This window comes from Dioscorea cayenensis, unplaced genomic scaffold (assembly GCF_009730915.1).
Source record: "Dioscorea cayenensis subsp. rotundata cultivar TDr96_F1 unplaced genomic scaffold, TDr96_F1_v2_PseudoChromosome.rev07_lg8_w22 25.fasta BLBR01001244.1, whole genome shotgun sequence".
Taxonomy (NCBI): domain Eukaryota; kingdom Viridiplantae; phylum Streptophyta; class Magnoliopsida; order Dioscoreales; family Dioscoreaceae; genus Dioscorea; species Dioscorea cayenensis.
The window spans coordinates 242,980-260,152 of record NW_024087635.1 but is presented as its reverse complement, the minus strand read 5'-3'; the positions used below and the strand labels follow the sequence as shown (position 1 = coordinate 260,152).

The following is a 17,173-nucleotide window of genomic DNA, read 5'->3' as shown; positions in this document are numbered from 1 at the left end:
TCATTTCACCCTAACAGAATTATGCATGACATATATTCCAGTCACAAACTTCGATAACTAAAACTCTTCAATAGTGCTACTCCTCTGCCGGCTCCTTGCCACTTGTCGGTACCTTTCCTCTGAAAATCAAACCAGATAACCCAAAAACTTGACAACCAAGGAAAGGGATGCGGGAATGAAAGTGAGAATGCAATCTAAGTCTAAATGTTTTGCAAACTAATTAGAAGCTTGGGTATGACTCAACCTTTTATCGCAAATGATTCTAAAAAATTCTAATGGAGAGGAACTCCATTAAAGGCTAGGAAAACAAGGGAATTGAAGTGGATCTCTCGTTGATATGATAACTCCGAATTCAATCAAGAGAATGGTGGTGGTGAGAAGGGGAAGGGAGAGTAGAAGGATACAATTTCCTCTACAATCTCATCCTCACACAATAATGCAAAGACAAGAACACCAACCAAGATCTCTTATCAAACACAAACCATTGGTTATTACTCAAGGGATGAACAAGTTTGGAGGAAATGGAAAGACATGACTTTTATCAATAATCCTATTCTCTCTCTCTCTCTCTCTCTCTCTCTCTCTCAAACAAGAATGGAGCAACAATCAATCTCCTCTTGGTCATCCACCATAAACCCTAGTTTTATTCTACTAGGGATGATTAATATGGAAAGAAGCAAAGAAAGAACCAAGCGAAAATATTACACAACCTATTGGCTTCAAAGAGGAGAAAGGGGAGTAGATGAGCTTCCAAATCTGAGAGTGATGGAGGAGATCAACTAAGGGTTTGCTCATTCAAGAGGTAACAATGAAAATGAAGGATGAAAAGAGGAAAGAGGAAGAAGAAGGAGAAAAGGGGCTTAGGGTGGACAAAAGATCAAATCTTTCCTAGACTCTTGCCTAAAATGACACAAAACCTAAACAAAATGTGCGTCGTGGGCCTTGTGTGATGGCGCACAAATGGGGCACACATCCTCCTAGCTGTGCCATGTGGGCACACGGTAGGCCGCATAGCTTGCCTACTGAGATGTTTACAAAGGAAACTCGCCCAAAGCTTCAAGCTAAGCCCATGAAAAGATGATCAAGTATCACATTCAACCCTTGAGAAGACTTGCCCAAATCCTGTACACAATACCCCTCTAAAAAATTGGTTCAAAGAGCCTTCTTATTCCTCTTGTATGTCTTTTATAGTCCAAGAATCAATCCCAAACATGGGCTCAACCTGGGATGTGTTGTAGGCCATGTTACTCTTTAGAAATTCTCCACTCTTCAACACATAATCAACCTTGGATCGTGTTGAACATGTGTTTCTTTCTAGAGCTTCATTACATGATTTAATTTTTATAAGTCACTACCTTATTTTGGTTCCTATTGGAATATTAAGAAAATATCGAAGTTGCACTTAATGGGCAAAAGATCTAATATTTTCTAAATTAGTCTCATTTTTCTTTCTTAAAATATTGATAATTGATAAAAATTTATGCTTGGATAACTTTATAGTGATAATTTTATAATTTATCTTTTAAAAATTTGCCATTAGATTTAGTTTTAGTAACAATTATATTTTGCCATAAAAAACAAGCGGTGGTTTAGTAAAAAATGTAAAGAAAATTATTTATAGTTACAGTTAATAAAATTGTCCTTAAAAATGGTTTACTAAAGCTAAGGTTTGTTGTATGGATGCCGTGATTACTTCAAAAAAATAGCATCATCTTAATCGGCACTTGGAAATATTAGCTATTTAGATACAAGGATTGTTAGAGACAATCCAAATATTTAACCATTATTATAGGATTATTATAAGTTAAAAAGAGAAATTTTTTTTTTTGAGAGTTGTTTACCTATGTTAAATTTGAATAAGAATTAGTTATTTTGAGTAATATGAAAAATCTAATTTACAAAGTATATGTAAAACTTTTCTATATTGGACTACTAGTATTGTTTATCATAGTCTCATCCCCTAGTATGAGAGGCATATTAGAATTTATTGTTTTATATATATATTGAGAAATGTGGATCAACCATCAATAGAATTCAAACCCTCTGGTTTTAAGTTAGAAGAGGATAAAATACTAAAGTGATTTTGTAACGCTATAGCATTGTTTTTTCAATAATTAAAAATCGTTATAACAATCTCATTACATAAGATAGAAGCAAGAAAATTTAAAGGCACTCATAAATGCTTTGTAAAATTGTGGTCCATGATTGACAAATTTGAGGAATTCTCCCATATTAGTACGATAAAAAAATGAGTTATTAGTGATCATTAAAAATTTCTACGATGTACCATCAAGAAAATGAGCCTAAAGTTTGGTTCTTTTTTAATTAAAACATCTCAAATAGCCAAGCTTAAAATGGGATGATACCTTGGGTGTAAGTAAAACCTTAACCATAAATAAAATAAAATACTTTTATCTCAAATTTTATCATCAATTTATAAAAAGTATATATATATATTGTTCAAATAAAATAAAAATAGCACATTCCCAAACCAAAAATGGCCCACCCAAATTTCCCAAGCCCAATAACCTTCCTACAAACCCTATCCTCTCTCTCTCCACATGGACGGTGATAAGACCCCTTAAATCTCCCGCAATCAAACTCCAACATCCACATCAAACCACACACGTGTCCTACTTCCCTCCCCCACACCACGCATTTTGAGGCCATAACTCTCGACAACGTCGGAATATCTCCTCTGTTACGGCGATATCGGGAATAGCGATAGTCTTCTCCTCCAAAACCCTAATCCACCATTGAAACCCTCTCCAAGGTCTAGCTCCATCCCCAATGGCGACCGCTTCCCTCCTCGAAGCCATCTACTCCGTCCGCGAACCCTATGGATCCCGCTATGCTTCACCCTCCCTGAAATGGAACCCTTTCGCCTCTCTGTTCCGTCATCAATCTCCTCCCTTTAAGCCTAAATCCATCCGCCTCTCTACTCAAGGCGTCCTCAAACCGCCTTCTTCGAATTCTGATTTCTCCGACAGAGATCCTTTTGAAGTGATCGTGAATACGGTTTTGAAAACCCTCAAGGCTCTGAAGAAGCCGGCGATCGCCGCGGTGCTTGTGGGGTTCCTCTTGACGGTGGACCCTTTCTCGGCCTTGGCGGCGTCCGGGGGCAGGATGGGTGGACGGTCCTTCTCTTCGTCGCCGCGGTCTTATTCGTCGAGGAGCTTCTCGGCGCCGCCTGGATCGAGCTTCTCGTACTCTGTGCCGTACTTTGCTCCCACGCCGTTCGGCGCTGGTGGAGGGTTCTATGCTGGTCCAGCGTTCGGGGTGGGGTTTGGTGCTGGTTCTGGATTTTTTCTTTTGATGATGGGGTTCGCAGCTGTAATTTTGCTGTCTGGTTTTCTCTCTGATCGGAGTGATGATGGGAGCGTACTCTCAGCGACTCAGAAGACCACTGTTCTCAAGCTTCAGGTTTAATTGAGCAAATTCAGTACTCATTCTCTATAATTTTGGTGACTTTGCATTCAATTTATTTAAAAGTTCTGTTTTTGAATTGCATCCATTGTTTTCATGTATTTTTCATTATAGTCACATCTTGATTGTACCAATACTATGGTTCTGCGAATGGTTTTTATGTTTGCAAACAATTCATTTGTTGTCTGTGAAACTAGTTGCATATAAATTTCTGTTTTCCTGCATTTTGAGCATGTAGAAAGATTATTCCCTTTACGATTAATTCTTATTTTTGTAAGAATTGGCATTGCTTTGTGTGGAGAACACTATCAATAAATTTGCATCAAATTTTATAGTTTCCTTTAGTTTATATGTTTTCAAGGTGAGTCTTCTAACGTTCTTTGGCTAGTGCTAGAGTGGATGTTGCTGTTGTAGATGATGTTTTCTGAAACCATCCTGGGAAACGATTAATGTTTATAGTTATTTTAAGAAGACTGTTTTTCTTTGAGTTTCTATGCTACATTTTTCATTTCATGGCCTTTAACTTGAACCAGATATTTAGAAGTGAGGTTTTCTTGATATAGAGCCATTTTGTTTATTTATTTATTTTTTAAAACAAAATATGGCAATGTTGATTATATGAGGTACCATATGTAGAAAACAAAATCCCGTATTTATTTCATAGAATCTTTAATTTCTCTGGCTGCTATCACTGTTATTTGAAATTTCTTCTTTAGGTTGGTTTGCTAGGAATGGCACGATCACTTCAGAAGGACCTTAATCAGATTGCTGAAACTGCAGATACGTCTACCCCAGAGGGATTCAATTTTGTTTTGACAGGTACTGCTGCATCTATGTCTTTTGAGAACTTTTCTTAAGTACAATTGTTCCCTTTCTCAGCTTTAGTAATTGGATTTTATTTTGGTTTGCTACAACATTTTTTTTATATATGCTGAGGAATGTTTATATGCTTAGTGTGTCATCTTTATGTGATGACAGTATTGCTACTGGCTATTAAATAGAACATCACATTATGCATACATATATGCATATATATAATCATAGATGCACATGTGTGTGTGTGTGTGTGTGTGTGTGTGTGTGTGTGTGTGCACGAAATCTTAGAAGCAAGATATGGAAAGGTTTTTTACCATTGAAAGATTTCATCATTTGTTGGAAAAAAACTTGTTCTTGATGGATGGATTCTTAGCCTTTCCAACTAGTAAACATTTTTGCTGAGTCGACAATTGAAGAATTATTTTCTAGTATTTCACCAACTAATTGAAATGGCTAATTTCATTCATTCATGTAATTATGTCACACACCTAAATCCAAGGCTAATTGATCATGTAATTGGCTAAATGTCAAGTATAAGTTGTTAAATGATTAATCAAGTGATTTCTTCCTTTTGTTTTAGATTTCCATCATATGTTGGTAAACAAACTTGTTCTTGTTTGATGGATTCTTAGCCTTTCCTGCTAGGCAGCTAGTAAACATTTTTGTTGAGTCAATAATTGAAGAATTAGTTTCTAATATTTTGCCAACCAATTGAAATGGCTAACACCATTCATTCATGTAATTATGTCACACACCCAAACCCAAGGCTAATTACTCATGTAATTGGCTAAATATCAAGTATAAGTTGTAAATGATTAATCAACTGATTTCTTCTTTTTGTTTTAGATTTTCCTCAAAACGGCTAGTGAATCTCTCATCTCTTTGCCTTAACTTCGTTAGCTGTGGTGTCCCACATATCCCTTTAAGCATTATACGAGAGTAGAAAAAAGATTAATGTTGGCCTATCATGAAGCAACCTTGGATCAAATATGACTGAATGATGTTGAACTCCACCTGTCAACTATCTAATCTTTTAGTCATATCTTTAAAAATGGCTCTCAGAATCTGTCCAAGCCTTTTTAAAAGCAGGCCACTCCGACTTGCCTAGACTACCATTAATACTAAACTCCTAATTCACCTGATTTTTTTAGCTCTATAAGCACCAATTCTGAGAGGCCATACATACTTAGGTAATTGGGTCATGTTGCTGCCTTAGTCTATTGATATGATGTGAGACAATCATGTTCTGATTGCCATATTTCTGGGTACATTCTTATAGCTACTTCATTTTTTGAAAGACCTTGGTTCATGGTTGTTTATTAAATTGTAGTTAACTGAAATAATTTGTGTAAAAGATTCAACATCCAACTTCGTATTAAGAGTTTGAAATTTTTAATTTTAATCCCTAGATTGGTATTATTATTTTTTTATTTCAATTCTTGAATTCTTCAACTTTTTATAGTTGTATAGATATAGATTCTTTAGAGCATTGCCACTGATATCCACATCTTCTAATTTCTAGGCTGACGTCCAAGTTGCTTATGTACATAATAAGGTGGATTATTTCATATGGGGTGTATTGAGGGGTTTGAGGAACAGCTCCTTAGTTTTAGGAGCAAAAATATATAGAGCAATTTACGCTTAATTCTTCTCTAATCATTATCTATGTGGATCAAATGGTTTTGAAACCTGTTTTGGTAGGTTCCATAGCTTCCATTGAAGTTTTGATGGTTTTTAACTCATCTTATTCCTCTTCTATTTGCAGAGCCTTGATTTCTCAGCTACCATTGTTAGTATTTGGTGTGCTGTCCTTGATATGTGCAGCCTTTAGTTCATCTACATTAGATTTTTAATTTTATCGGTAGGATTCCAAATGTTGTATAAAATGGATGCTAATATTTACTCTTGATTTTATAATCCATCCAAGTTGGCTGGTAATTCTTTCAGATGGTTTGGATTCAAACATACAATTGAAAATTGGATTTGAGCATATGATGCTTGTTGATTTGTTAGGTTCTATAGTCAATATAAGATATTTGACAATTAGGTGTCTATTTGACCAATAAATACATTTGGATGCTGAGGAAGCCAAATATTTTGATATAATGTTCTCTTCTCTAGTATATGTAATTACACTTCCAATATTCACATAAGAAGGAATTATTTGATCTTATGTTTTTGAGATCTATATAATTATTGGTTGGAACAATTTCATCAATTTTCCCTTTTCTTCACTCATTGAATATTTTATTGCAAATTGTCAAATGTGCTTGTGAAAGATTTATAATGGTATTCTTAAAAATTTAAGTTTTATGAGATTGGGAAGATCTGTGTGTGTGTGTGTGTGTGTGTGTGTGTGTGTGGTCTGGAACATATTTGGGTTAGGTTGACCATCATATTCACTGAGATAGTATATTGATGGTTGATCTAATAAAGAATCATGCTGTGTTTGTGTGTGCGTGTGTGTGTGTGGCCTGGAACATGCTTGGATTAGACTGACCATCATACTCATCGAGATGGTATACTGATAGTTGATCTAACAAAGAAACATTCTCTCTCGCTCTCTCTCGCTCTCTCTCTCTCACGGTGTGGGTGTGTGTGTGATGCCTGAGGCATATTTGGATTAGACTACCATCATAGACACCAAGATAGTATACTGATGGGTTGATATAACAAAGAAACAAAAGGCATGAAATACAAACAAGTTACAAATAAATGAAAGAAACAAAAAAACCTAAAGCATGGGGGAGCCAGCTTAGTAAAAGGGCCATAATCCTCTGCTGCAGCCCATATGTATAATGCACTTCCACTGTCTTTGAGCACCTCTTATTATAGACACTACTTACCTTCAAACGCCCTATATTTAATATGCACTAGCAAACTATCATAAATAAGGTCCCCCATTTGTCTGAATAGTTTTTAGTAATGAAAGACTAGTTACCAACATAACTATTTGTCTGATTTATGAGCAGCTGTATTTGTTTTTCCATGCTTGCTTGTGTGAATTGTCAATATAATTTTGGCCTCCTTGTGAATAACCCATGTTAGATATTGAAACACAGCTTTTCAAAGGTCCCTCTTAGCTTTATATGATGCATGCTGTCAATAATGAGCTCTTATCTTGTTTTCCAATGAAATGCCATATGCTTTTCTGCTGAAACTGATCTTTAAAAAGATTCTTGCACAATGTCGATGGTATTGTGTTTAAAGTGAGTCTTTAGATGATCATGTATGTGGGTAAGATTTTTTTTTTGCTGAAATTACTTTAACACTCGTGTCATATTGCTTGATAATCTCTCATTTATGTCATACAGAGACGGCCTTGGCATTGCTCCGGCAACCGGATTGTTGCATCTCTGCCCACTCATCTGTAAGTAACATTATACTTAAGTTGTTGAAGTTTATAAATTTAAACAACCTGCTAGTTGGCATCTAGGACTTTGGTATACTCAGTTTTTGGATTATAGAACCTATTTTATTCATTAGAATAATCCAATTACTTTGTTAGCTCTACATAATCCCTGAATTGTATGTCTCTAGTTTGCCGTCATAAAATGTGCAACTTGAACAATGCTGTATTTTGTTCCAATCCATTGAAGATGATCGCATTTGCAATTTTATTGGTGTTCTATTGCTGTTAATTTGTTAGGCACGTCTGGTGAATACCAATACCTGAAGAACCAAGTTGTGGGTTAAAATTTAGGTTCATCTGCCAGTTCTGGCTTGCAATTTTAGGAATATATTCTACTTTTAGTTGGGTTTTTGAATTGTCCTGTTTTGGGCCTGTCTTGGCCAACAAGAATTCTTGCCTACCAGTTTACAGTCCAGTTAGGGTTTCTGAGGGTTTTCAACTTGAGTTGGTCCAAGTGCATGTCAATCCTGTTCTTGCCAGCCCTTTGATACCCTTAGCAATAATATAGATCATGTGATGACATCTTGGGTTTATATCAAATGTCAAAATTGAGTAACTACACCTGAAATTCTTGATCTCTCGATTGATAGTTGTTGGATACTGTAGCAAGACGCGCCTATTCTTGTTTATGTATTGTTTCTTTGAGTAAATGGGCTAGCTGTCAGATAATGAAGCTGCCTCAAGTAGAAGGGGCTGGTACTCAGTTCACAAAGTTGCCATGCTTTTCCTTGGGCTCTAGAATTATGATACAGGCCATTTTGCCTTGGCCTTGCCTAAGAAGACCAAGGACTTTGGCCCTGGGAAGCATGAGCCAGGTACTCATGGCCTGGCACTGGCTGCAAAGGCTTGTCCTGCATGCTTGCAATGCCTGTGGCCCATTGCCAGCTGGCCATTATAAATTAATATATAGAAGTTTGCTATAAATTTTGACTTTATAAATGTTTGTATATAGTCTGTAACTAGGCCTTCTATATCTTCCATACTTGGATCTTCTGTTTCTATAGCCTCACACTAGGCATGCATGATGGCATCCTTCCCAGACATGCTTCAATGAAATGAAGATAATATGAGCCTTACCAAGATTTTGATATCATTTAGAAAGCTGTAGTTAGCCATAAATTATAGTTTTTCACTATTTTAACTTAAGAAACAATATTTCTTTTGTCTCTATAGTTGATGCCTATATGTTATACACTGTCAAAAAATTTCTTTATAATTTTCTTTCATTTTTATGACTTTTTAATATATATATATGTATATTATATAAAATAAATTAAGAAATTGGTTGGTCCACATGGTCCATTTGGAATCAAGTCATACCTAAGCTGGTCCAAAACCCATTTTGATAGGGCATGCTACCCCCCTTGTACAATATTTGACATTACCATGCTCCTGGCTTGGGCACAGAAAGTATCCAGTTACCCTTGGCTGGGTCATTATGACCTAGCACAATTCAAGTTATGCTTCTGCTTAACTCTTTAAATGAATGCGTTTAATACAAGTCTCGCCTTTCTATGGATTGTATCCTTTGCTTTTGAATTTGTATCTTGGATATTTAATGTGCATCATACTTTTGCTAGTTAATGAGGCAAGTGCATTACAAGACAAAAAAAAAAGAATGTAGATGTCGCAGTTCAAGTCATGTTATAGGTATTTCTGGTTGATATTTGTCTGATCTATTGAAGGAAGAAAATATTTGCATTGACCAGTCCAGGTTGTATATACAACCTTTTTATCTTATCAGTGTTTCCTTTGCATTTGGATAGTTTGAAGCTTTACTCATATCTTTCTATTTTCTCTTTTGCTCATTGTCTGATTGGTTTGACATTCATATCCATAGGTGGATGTAAGAAGAAGTATAGAAGATGGAGAGAAACGTTTTAATCAGCTCTCAATTGAGGAACGGGGTAAATTTGATGAAGAGACGCTTGTAAATGTGAACAACATCAAAAGGCAAAGAACTTCCAGCCAAAGACCATCTGTTTTCAGCAATGAGTACATTGTGGTATGTCTCATGTTATTGTGGTTGTATTTTTTTTAGAAGTTTGAGGTTCTATAATATACATAAAAATATTAGCCTTCCATAATATCCTTAAGGATCCAAAATCGTTTGAGGTTCTTTAATTAGAATGGTGAGATTTGGAAGTCCTGCCATGTCCACTCTTTGCTTATGTTACCCTTTTGATTTTGCGAGAAAGTTGAGCTTCAATTAGGAGTTTATGCAATGGAAAATTGTCTTGTTGCTCTCTTAAAGTGGCAACAGATTCCAAAACTCGTGATTTTGTCCATATAAATGTGTTATTTCTTCCTCTCTTATGGGCATTTTAGATTACAATTCTGGTTGCTGCCGAGGGAGTGCACAAGCTACCTATCATCAATAGCAGTTCAGACTTAAAGGAAGCAATGCAAAAGCTGGGTTCTATATCATCCAGCAAAACTCTGGTATGGCAAATAGACCATATATGAGCACGAGAACTATTTTATTGGACTGAATTATATTCTTTTAACATGCATTTTGTTTAGCATTTGTGAATTCATTTGTGAATATTTTACAGGCTGTTGAAGTGCTGTGGACTCCACAAAATGAGAATGATACGCTTTCAGAACAGGAGTTACTGGAAGATTATCCCCTTTTGAGGCCTCTGTGATGGATGATGTCTGATGTTTATCTGTGTAGGGCATAACCTGTTCTTGTTGGAGAAATCTCGTTAGCCAGGAGCTCTTTGTAAACAGAATGTATAGAAACTTGGCATGGACAATGCCGAATACTTATTTATTTTCTTTTCCCCTAGATTGAACATTATTATCTTGAGTTCTCAACCAGCCGAAATCAAAGAGTACAAAGGATATGTAATTGTTGCTTTATTTAAATAGTCACACTGGATGATGCAAGTTCTGTTTTTCCTAGGTATTCTAATTTTGTTTGAGGTTAGAATCAATTTTCCTGTATTTGACATTAATGATTATTTAGTTCTGTTTTCTCATAGATTCTTCAACATCGAACCATTTAGACTGACAAGAAGGGTTGTTTTCTATTATGTTAAATGGATAAACCCTTTTCATTAAAAAATGATAAAGTGCAGAACAAAAGCAAATAGACTACGTTAGTGGAAGATACAAAAACATATCGGGGTCTACTAGAACTGGACAATAACAAAGAGAATCACATCAACATGAATTAAAAAAAAACACAAAAAAAAAGGGTTAGAGACCAGAAAAGAACTTGAGATGGGCCTAAGGCAGTGCAGGCACCATAGATCCTCCTAAGTGGCTGTCATCTCTCCAATATCACCTGTGTCAATGGGACTGTTGTACCCAGTCCAAATTTGGACCTATGATTTTCTCTTATTTTCTGTGAATGCATTAGGGTAAAATGGTCATTTTGCATTAATAGATTTTTACTGGATTGCACAGTTGGTTATGTGCGAAAATTCTGCCAAAAACAGGGGGCAATTCGGTCATTTGGATTTTGTTTCCATTCTTGTGTTAGAGGGGCAATAGAGTAATTTAGAAAAGAATAAAAACATTGTAGCAGCCCATTACTATAGTTAAACCAGCCTGTTCCTGTAGTTTTTGCGACCCGACCTTTGATTGATTACGTCAAAACCTGTAGCACCCCGATCTTGTAGCAAAAAAATGACATCATAGCTGACCCAACACCTGTAGCAGATGAGAGTTAAAAATCAAAAATCTTTTTCTCTTCCTTCTTCTTTTCCTTCTCCTTCTTTGTTTCTCCATGCCGACCGAACCCTTAAAAAAATCCCTAACTATTTTCCGCGACCAATTCCGTGAACCAACACCAAAAATTTATTCCCCACATCCTCTTGAGTAAGGTAAGAGCCTTTATCCAAGTTTTTTTACCATGTATTTCTTCCGTATTTTTCATTGTATTCATTGTTTAGAAACCTAGACCAAAACCTTAGATTTTTCCAAGATTTGTGGGGAGTTTTTGGGCTTAAAATGAAGCCCTTGATGTTGTCAATTGTTATTCATGAGAATTGTGGCAAAAATTTCATTGTTTGATGTTGTAAAAATGAGAGAAAACCATTTGTAAGGTTCGGGTTTTTACTGTAGCATTCCCAGCGTTACTTGTAGCACGGACAAACTTTTGGCCTTTTATTGTATTTCTTTGATCCAAATTGAAGCTTTTCATTCATTGAACTTATTGGAACTAGGTTTACTCCATTACGAGAGTCGTTTGGGGTCCAAAAATGACAATGTTTTTGCCCTAAAACCCTAAGGTTTCGTATTAGACATGTATAAATGCATTTGCATGCATTTTCTTTTAGCTATCATTCTTGTGTTCATTAGTATTTGGATTCCCTGCTTGTATCTAGGTGGCGAAGCACCTCCAAAGGGAAGGAAACCGCCAATCAGTGTGCGCGTCTCCATGCGAGGCAACATGTCTTATGAGTGGATTATGTTGAATGCACAATTCTAATTGAATATCGAAAATATTTTAATTGTTTTCTGAAATGATTTCCATGGCCTTATCATGTTTTAAATCACTATTTCATGGATGAGAAGAAAGCATAGATGACCGCTAGAAACTATGTTTTTATTTGGAATGACTTGTGGTTTTACTCTACGAAAAAAAGTCATGAGAACGCTTACTAAGGACATACATGCTTGGTGGATGAATGAAAATTGTTGATTATTACAATGAGTTCATTGAGTCTATGTGTTATAAGTGAAATTAATTATGTATGTTCAATGGATGATTTAATCTCCCTAGTGATGTATAATTTCTAAAGTTTTGAGGCATAATGTGATAAATATGGTACATGGAACCTGATGAAACCTTGAATGCTAAGGTATATAATTACACTTATGTTGAAATTGATGAAATTTGTTCTTGTAAGTATACTGTAGGGTGCTTAATTATAGTTGATCATATTGTGGTATATATATATATATATATCGGGTGGATGTCAATGATTATGATTATTATTTTAAATGGAATTTCTTTAGAATGTTGATGATGAATAACTTGAGTTATGTATATGACAAGTGTTGAATTGCAAAAACTGAATATTCTTGTGAATTTCTAATAATAGTTTGATTTAATACTCCTAAGAGGAGATAGTGAACTTGTGAGTATTTTGACAATGGGATTATTATAGATGAAGCAAATATTAATGTTGAGGTAATGGCACTATGATAAGGATCTAAGACCTTGTTGAGTATAAGAAATGGTTGAATAGTAAAGACTTGTGAAAGTAAATACTGATGATGCGTAAAGAAGGATTTAATCAATATATATTGGCACGTGAGATTATAGGTGATGAGATGAACATATTTTCATGACTTGTAAAGTATTTAGAGGTTGTGATTGACTGGACCTTGGGGATTAATCTTGTACTTTGAGGAAAAAAATTAGTGAGCTGAAGAAAGAGAAAGCTGGAATGATCCTAAGTAACTTGAGGTTTAACTAGACCAAAAGCCATGTTTGTTCTGACGACTTTTTTATTATATTTCAAACTTAATGTTTCTTTTCTACACTATTTGCATCTACTTTTAGAAATGGTTTGTAAAACCTTTCACTTGTATAAGCATGCTTTTGATATTTATGGTTATGAAAACAAAAGGGTTTTTATTTCTGAATGACATGTTCTTCTAGATTGTGGATATTATAATGCGTTTAATATTGGCTGGTTTTATTGTCTAAAGCAATGTTTCAGAGCTTCGCATATTATTGTGTTATTCTTGACATTTTGGACGAAATGTTTTTGAATGTATTGGCATATCGGGATTGGAATACTTTTTGAAAGTTTACATGCATTGCTATGCTTTGGCTTTGGATTGGTGGAAATAATGTTTATTCCCGGTATGTGAATGCTTGTCTGGATAAGGACCACTGTGACATGAGTGATTCGATTGTATTATTACTACTGACTATATGTTGGTTTGGATGGTGACGCGGGCTAAGGCCCGACTCTGCGATAGTGGGTCCCAGCGGGCCGACCTTTAGAGGTGGCGTTGTGGACTGGGTGTTGATTTGTCGGATCGGTGGGAGCGTAGAGCCACGATTGGATGATACATCGGGATCCCGGGGTCACCACACGGGACCCGGGTGGGCCAGCGTCAAAGGTGCGAAGACCTTGGCGGCTCTCAACTTAGTCGCTGACGGCTAATGTTGGAGAGAGTGTTTTTAGGCCATTGCTTATTGATCGAGAATTTTATTTGTTTAAGTTGGTATTTCTACTCATTTTGGGAACTTATATCCAAGTATTTGTTTTATACATGTTAAGGTTTTGTCGATGCTCGTGAGAACCTATGTTTTGGTTTTAAATACCAAGGTTTCTTATATTACACTTTCATTGTGTGGAAATTGTGAAGCGTTTCAGTTTACTTATGTTATTGTAAAATGTGTTTATTGTATTTCATCGATTTGTTTTGATATTCTGTTAGATTTGTGCTAACCCATTCACTGAGTGACTATGGTTACTCACCCCCTCCTCTCTTCCAGGTTTTAGTGGTTTGGGTCGTCATAGCGAGGCGAAGTGTTAGCAGTTTGCATTCCAAGTCAGGTTGTTTATTTATTGTTAATCAGGTTGCATTGTATGAGTGCAGTGGATCCACTAGTGTTCTTAACTCTGTAACTGTGATTTGTATATCTTTCACTTTCTTTCGTTGATTCTTGAGTGAAAGTTTTGCTTTTTGGTACCTTTATTATTGTGGTGTTGTTTAGCGAGGAGTTTGTGAGCCTTGCGATGACTCGAGGGTTGAGTGGTGTGTGTCCCTCCTCGGGATCGTCGCGGCGGTTGTCACGTGGCGGGCCCGCGGGTCGGGACGTGACAGGGACGGCCTAGGAACTTCAGGCTATGTGACAAGGTCCTCTTGCTTATATCCCGCAAGTGCACGGGTTTGTCGAAGTAATAATCCCGGGTGAGCGGGGTCGAATCCACATGGAGTAGGGAGTAAAGACACTTAATTCGATTCTTAGCTATGTGGAGTATCAACAATGATAAGTGTGATAATAATTCAATTCTCAGGAATTAAAAGCAACAAGTAAGAGAGCAAAAGTAAGGAGGAGGCAAGGCAATCGATAAAGATGGGGTACTTGGATAATGCTTCACCTAGGATAATCGTTTCAAGTGCAAGAACCCTCTATTATGCTTCCTAATCGATGCAATGGTGAGTCGTGGAAATCCTTACATACATAGTCCCAAATCTAAGGTCAACTATGCCTAACTCTATACATGTCCCGGAGGAGAAATCGAACAATCTCAACACCTCGCACTCGCATAGAGTTGCAATGAGCTCTAGGGATTCCAAGTGATAAATCTCTTCCTAGATTTAGACCTAACCCTTTGGTCCAGGCGGAAGGTCTCTAGCCACAATTAAGCCATAGATACTAAGATCACCTCAACGCTTCACTCCATTGCACGCGCAACTAGGCCCCAGCAGAGGTTCATCCCTTAGACCATTCACTCTATTATGGCCGCAAAGAACTCGAGGAACGGAGGTAGAATCTATCACGTCGGAGGGGAAAGGGGACGCTCCTGTACCTCTCGACTCACCCTCTCAACCCTCTCCAACCTAGCTTTGTCTAACGCTCGTGGTGTGTCACTCACTCACAAGGTTACCAACAAGAACTCTCAACCCTAGTGTCACTCTAGGGAAAATGTTCATACAATCAAGCATTCAAGGTTGGAACTCACAATAAACATCAATTTATTGGAAGCATAATAAAGAAGTTCAATGAAACGAATACATCCTAGGGTTCACAATCACCCAAGTACCCACTAGGGGTTTAGCTCTCCATGGAGCTAAGTACAATCAAAGAAATAGAATGTAAAAGCAATGAATCCATAAAGAAACCCCCTCAATGGTCGTGTCGATGGTCTTGTGGAAAGTCCTCTACTCGTCGACCAAGGATTCCTTCGTCCGGTATAGGATACGCCTCGATCGAAGCTCCCCTACCAACCTTCTTCCTAATGGAATCACGATGTCGGAGCCGTAGAACCTCTCCAAAACCTTGGCCAATACCCCTCGAAACCCTAGCCGAAGCCCTCTTGCAAGTTGGGGAAAAGATGGAGAAAAGAATACCAAAATCGGGGCTGAATCGGCTTTAAATAGGGCTGGAATCGGGCAACTCCACGGGTGTGGACGATACACGCGCCCGTGCGGAATTTCCACACACCCGTGTGGATTCTCTGTTTCTCTAGTTTCTCGGCCGGCTGTGAACAGTGCTGCTATTTCCAAAATAGGTGCATTATGATCCACATTGGCCTATTTCCTTCATACTCAGCCTCACAACCATACCTGCATAAAAGTAACATAAAAACACACATATTAATGTAAAAACCTGAGAAAAGTAATGCTCAACATAAGGAAAGAATGCTTCGCACTCATATCACACAAGCACTTATCACTATGCTTAGCAATCACCGCTGAGTCTTCCAATTTTGTTAAATGGATTGTATCCACTGAATTAGATCTAAGCTTAGATCTATTGAAAAAGTGCTGGTTTGGGTCCACCAGGCTCATGCATGAAGGGGATTGGATACGACTTGATTTGGGTGTAGACGTGGTGCTTTCAGGCTAGTTAGATTCCACCAGCTATGAAAATGAAGCATTAGAGCTTAGCTTCAGCTCGCTTGATTAGACAACTCACTCCTACATTTGGTGGTATAGTGCATGAGATTAATGAGGGATGAACTGAATTGCATGAAGATTGCTCACGGGTCGCATCACACTATGTTATTGGTTTGCATGTTTTTAGCAGCGTCCTACGTGGTGTCCAACTTAGCTATGTCTTGAGCACCTAACATGTTTGATGTCACGTCCCGACCCTAGTGGGGCAAGTGGCAATCGCCATGACAACAAAGAGAGGGTCATACTTCACCCCACATCCAAGTCACCGTAAGGCTCAACATAAACCTAATATCACAATCTTGCTAAGAAGAACACAAATTCAACAATAAAAGTACAATAGAGTTCCCTTGCACTAGGGACCTAAAATATAGGAAATATTAACAAAATACAAGTCATGGTTTAAAATACACTCACAATACAGAGAGTACAAATGTAACAACAAAACATAGAAATAAGGTCTAGTAGATCCATACAGTTTACATGCCAAAGATAAACCAACCTAGACACAAGAGAGGACACAAGTCACTCAATAAACTGCCTAGCACAACCAAGTCCATCGTCGCAATCTGAGAGAGTGAGAGAGAGAGAGAGTGATGAGTAAAAAGTGTTACCCAATGAGTGGTGATATCATAGACATAACAGAGTAATAAAAGCATCTCAAGAAAAGTAATCATTATATTAATAATAACATTAAAAGAATTATCCAACATTCTGATAATTCAATAGTTTAAACATGAGTTATTAGTGACATGCACAAATAAAATCTTCAACATATTAATCACAAATCAAAGTCACAAGTTGACCTCAAATCATTCCCGGCCTAATCGTGGCAGTGGCTAGATACGGGACCACGAAGGTGTCTTATATTTTAAAATAAATTCCGAACATTGCCTTCCTTGTCGTTGGGCACTAAGATTC

The 17,173-nt window shown here is 37.0% G+C and overlaps 1 protein-coding gene and 1 long non-coding RNA gene across 2 annotated transcripts; both read left to right on the top strand.

Annotated features, from left to right (window-relative positions):
• The first annotated feature begins 2,681 nt into the window (after window positions 1–2,681).
• Window positions 2,682–10,622, top strand: LOC120255928. Its single transcript, XM_039263695.1, has 6 exons — window positions 2,682–3,423; window positions 4,143–4,245; window positions 7,557–7,612; window positions 9,495–9,659; window positions 9,983–10,096; window positions 10,210–10,622. The coding sequence occupies exons 1-6, from the start codon at window positions 2,791–2,793 to the stop codon at window positions 10,300–10,302; spliced, it is 1,164 nt and encodes a 387-aa protein (XP_039119629.1). The 5' UTR covers window positions 2,682–2,790; the 3' UTR covers window positions 10,303–10,622.
• An 825-nt stretch (window positions 10,623–11,447) lies between these two features.
• LOC120255936 lies at window positions 11,448–14,247 on the top strand. Its single transcript, XR_005535146.1, has 4 exons — window positions 11,448–11,487; window positions 11,992–12,058; window positions 13,906–13,910; window positions 14,124–14,247. It is a non-coding gene; the product is annotated as an uncharacterized LOC120255936 (long non-coding RNA).
• Window positions 14,248–17,173: the final 2,926 nt, after the last annotated feature.

Bases quoted from the DNA above. Each gene is read 5' to 3' on its own strand.
- LOC120255928 (XM_039263695.1), top strand. From the start codon at position 2,791: ATGGCGACCGCTTCCCTCCTCGAAGCCATCTACTCCGTCCGCGAACCC. The intron at 4,246-7,556 runs GTACTGCTGCAT...TATGTCATACAG, and splicing joins ATTCAATTTTGTTTTGACAG to AGACGGCCTTGGCATTGCTC. The intron at 10,097-10,209 runs GTATGGCAAATA...AATATTTTACAG, and splicing joins TATCATCCAGCAAAACTCTG to GCTGTTGAAGTGCTGTGGAC.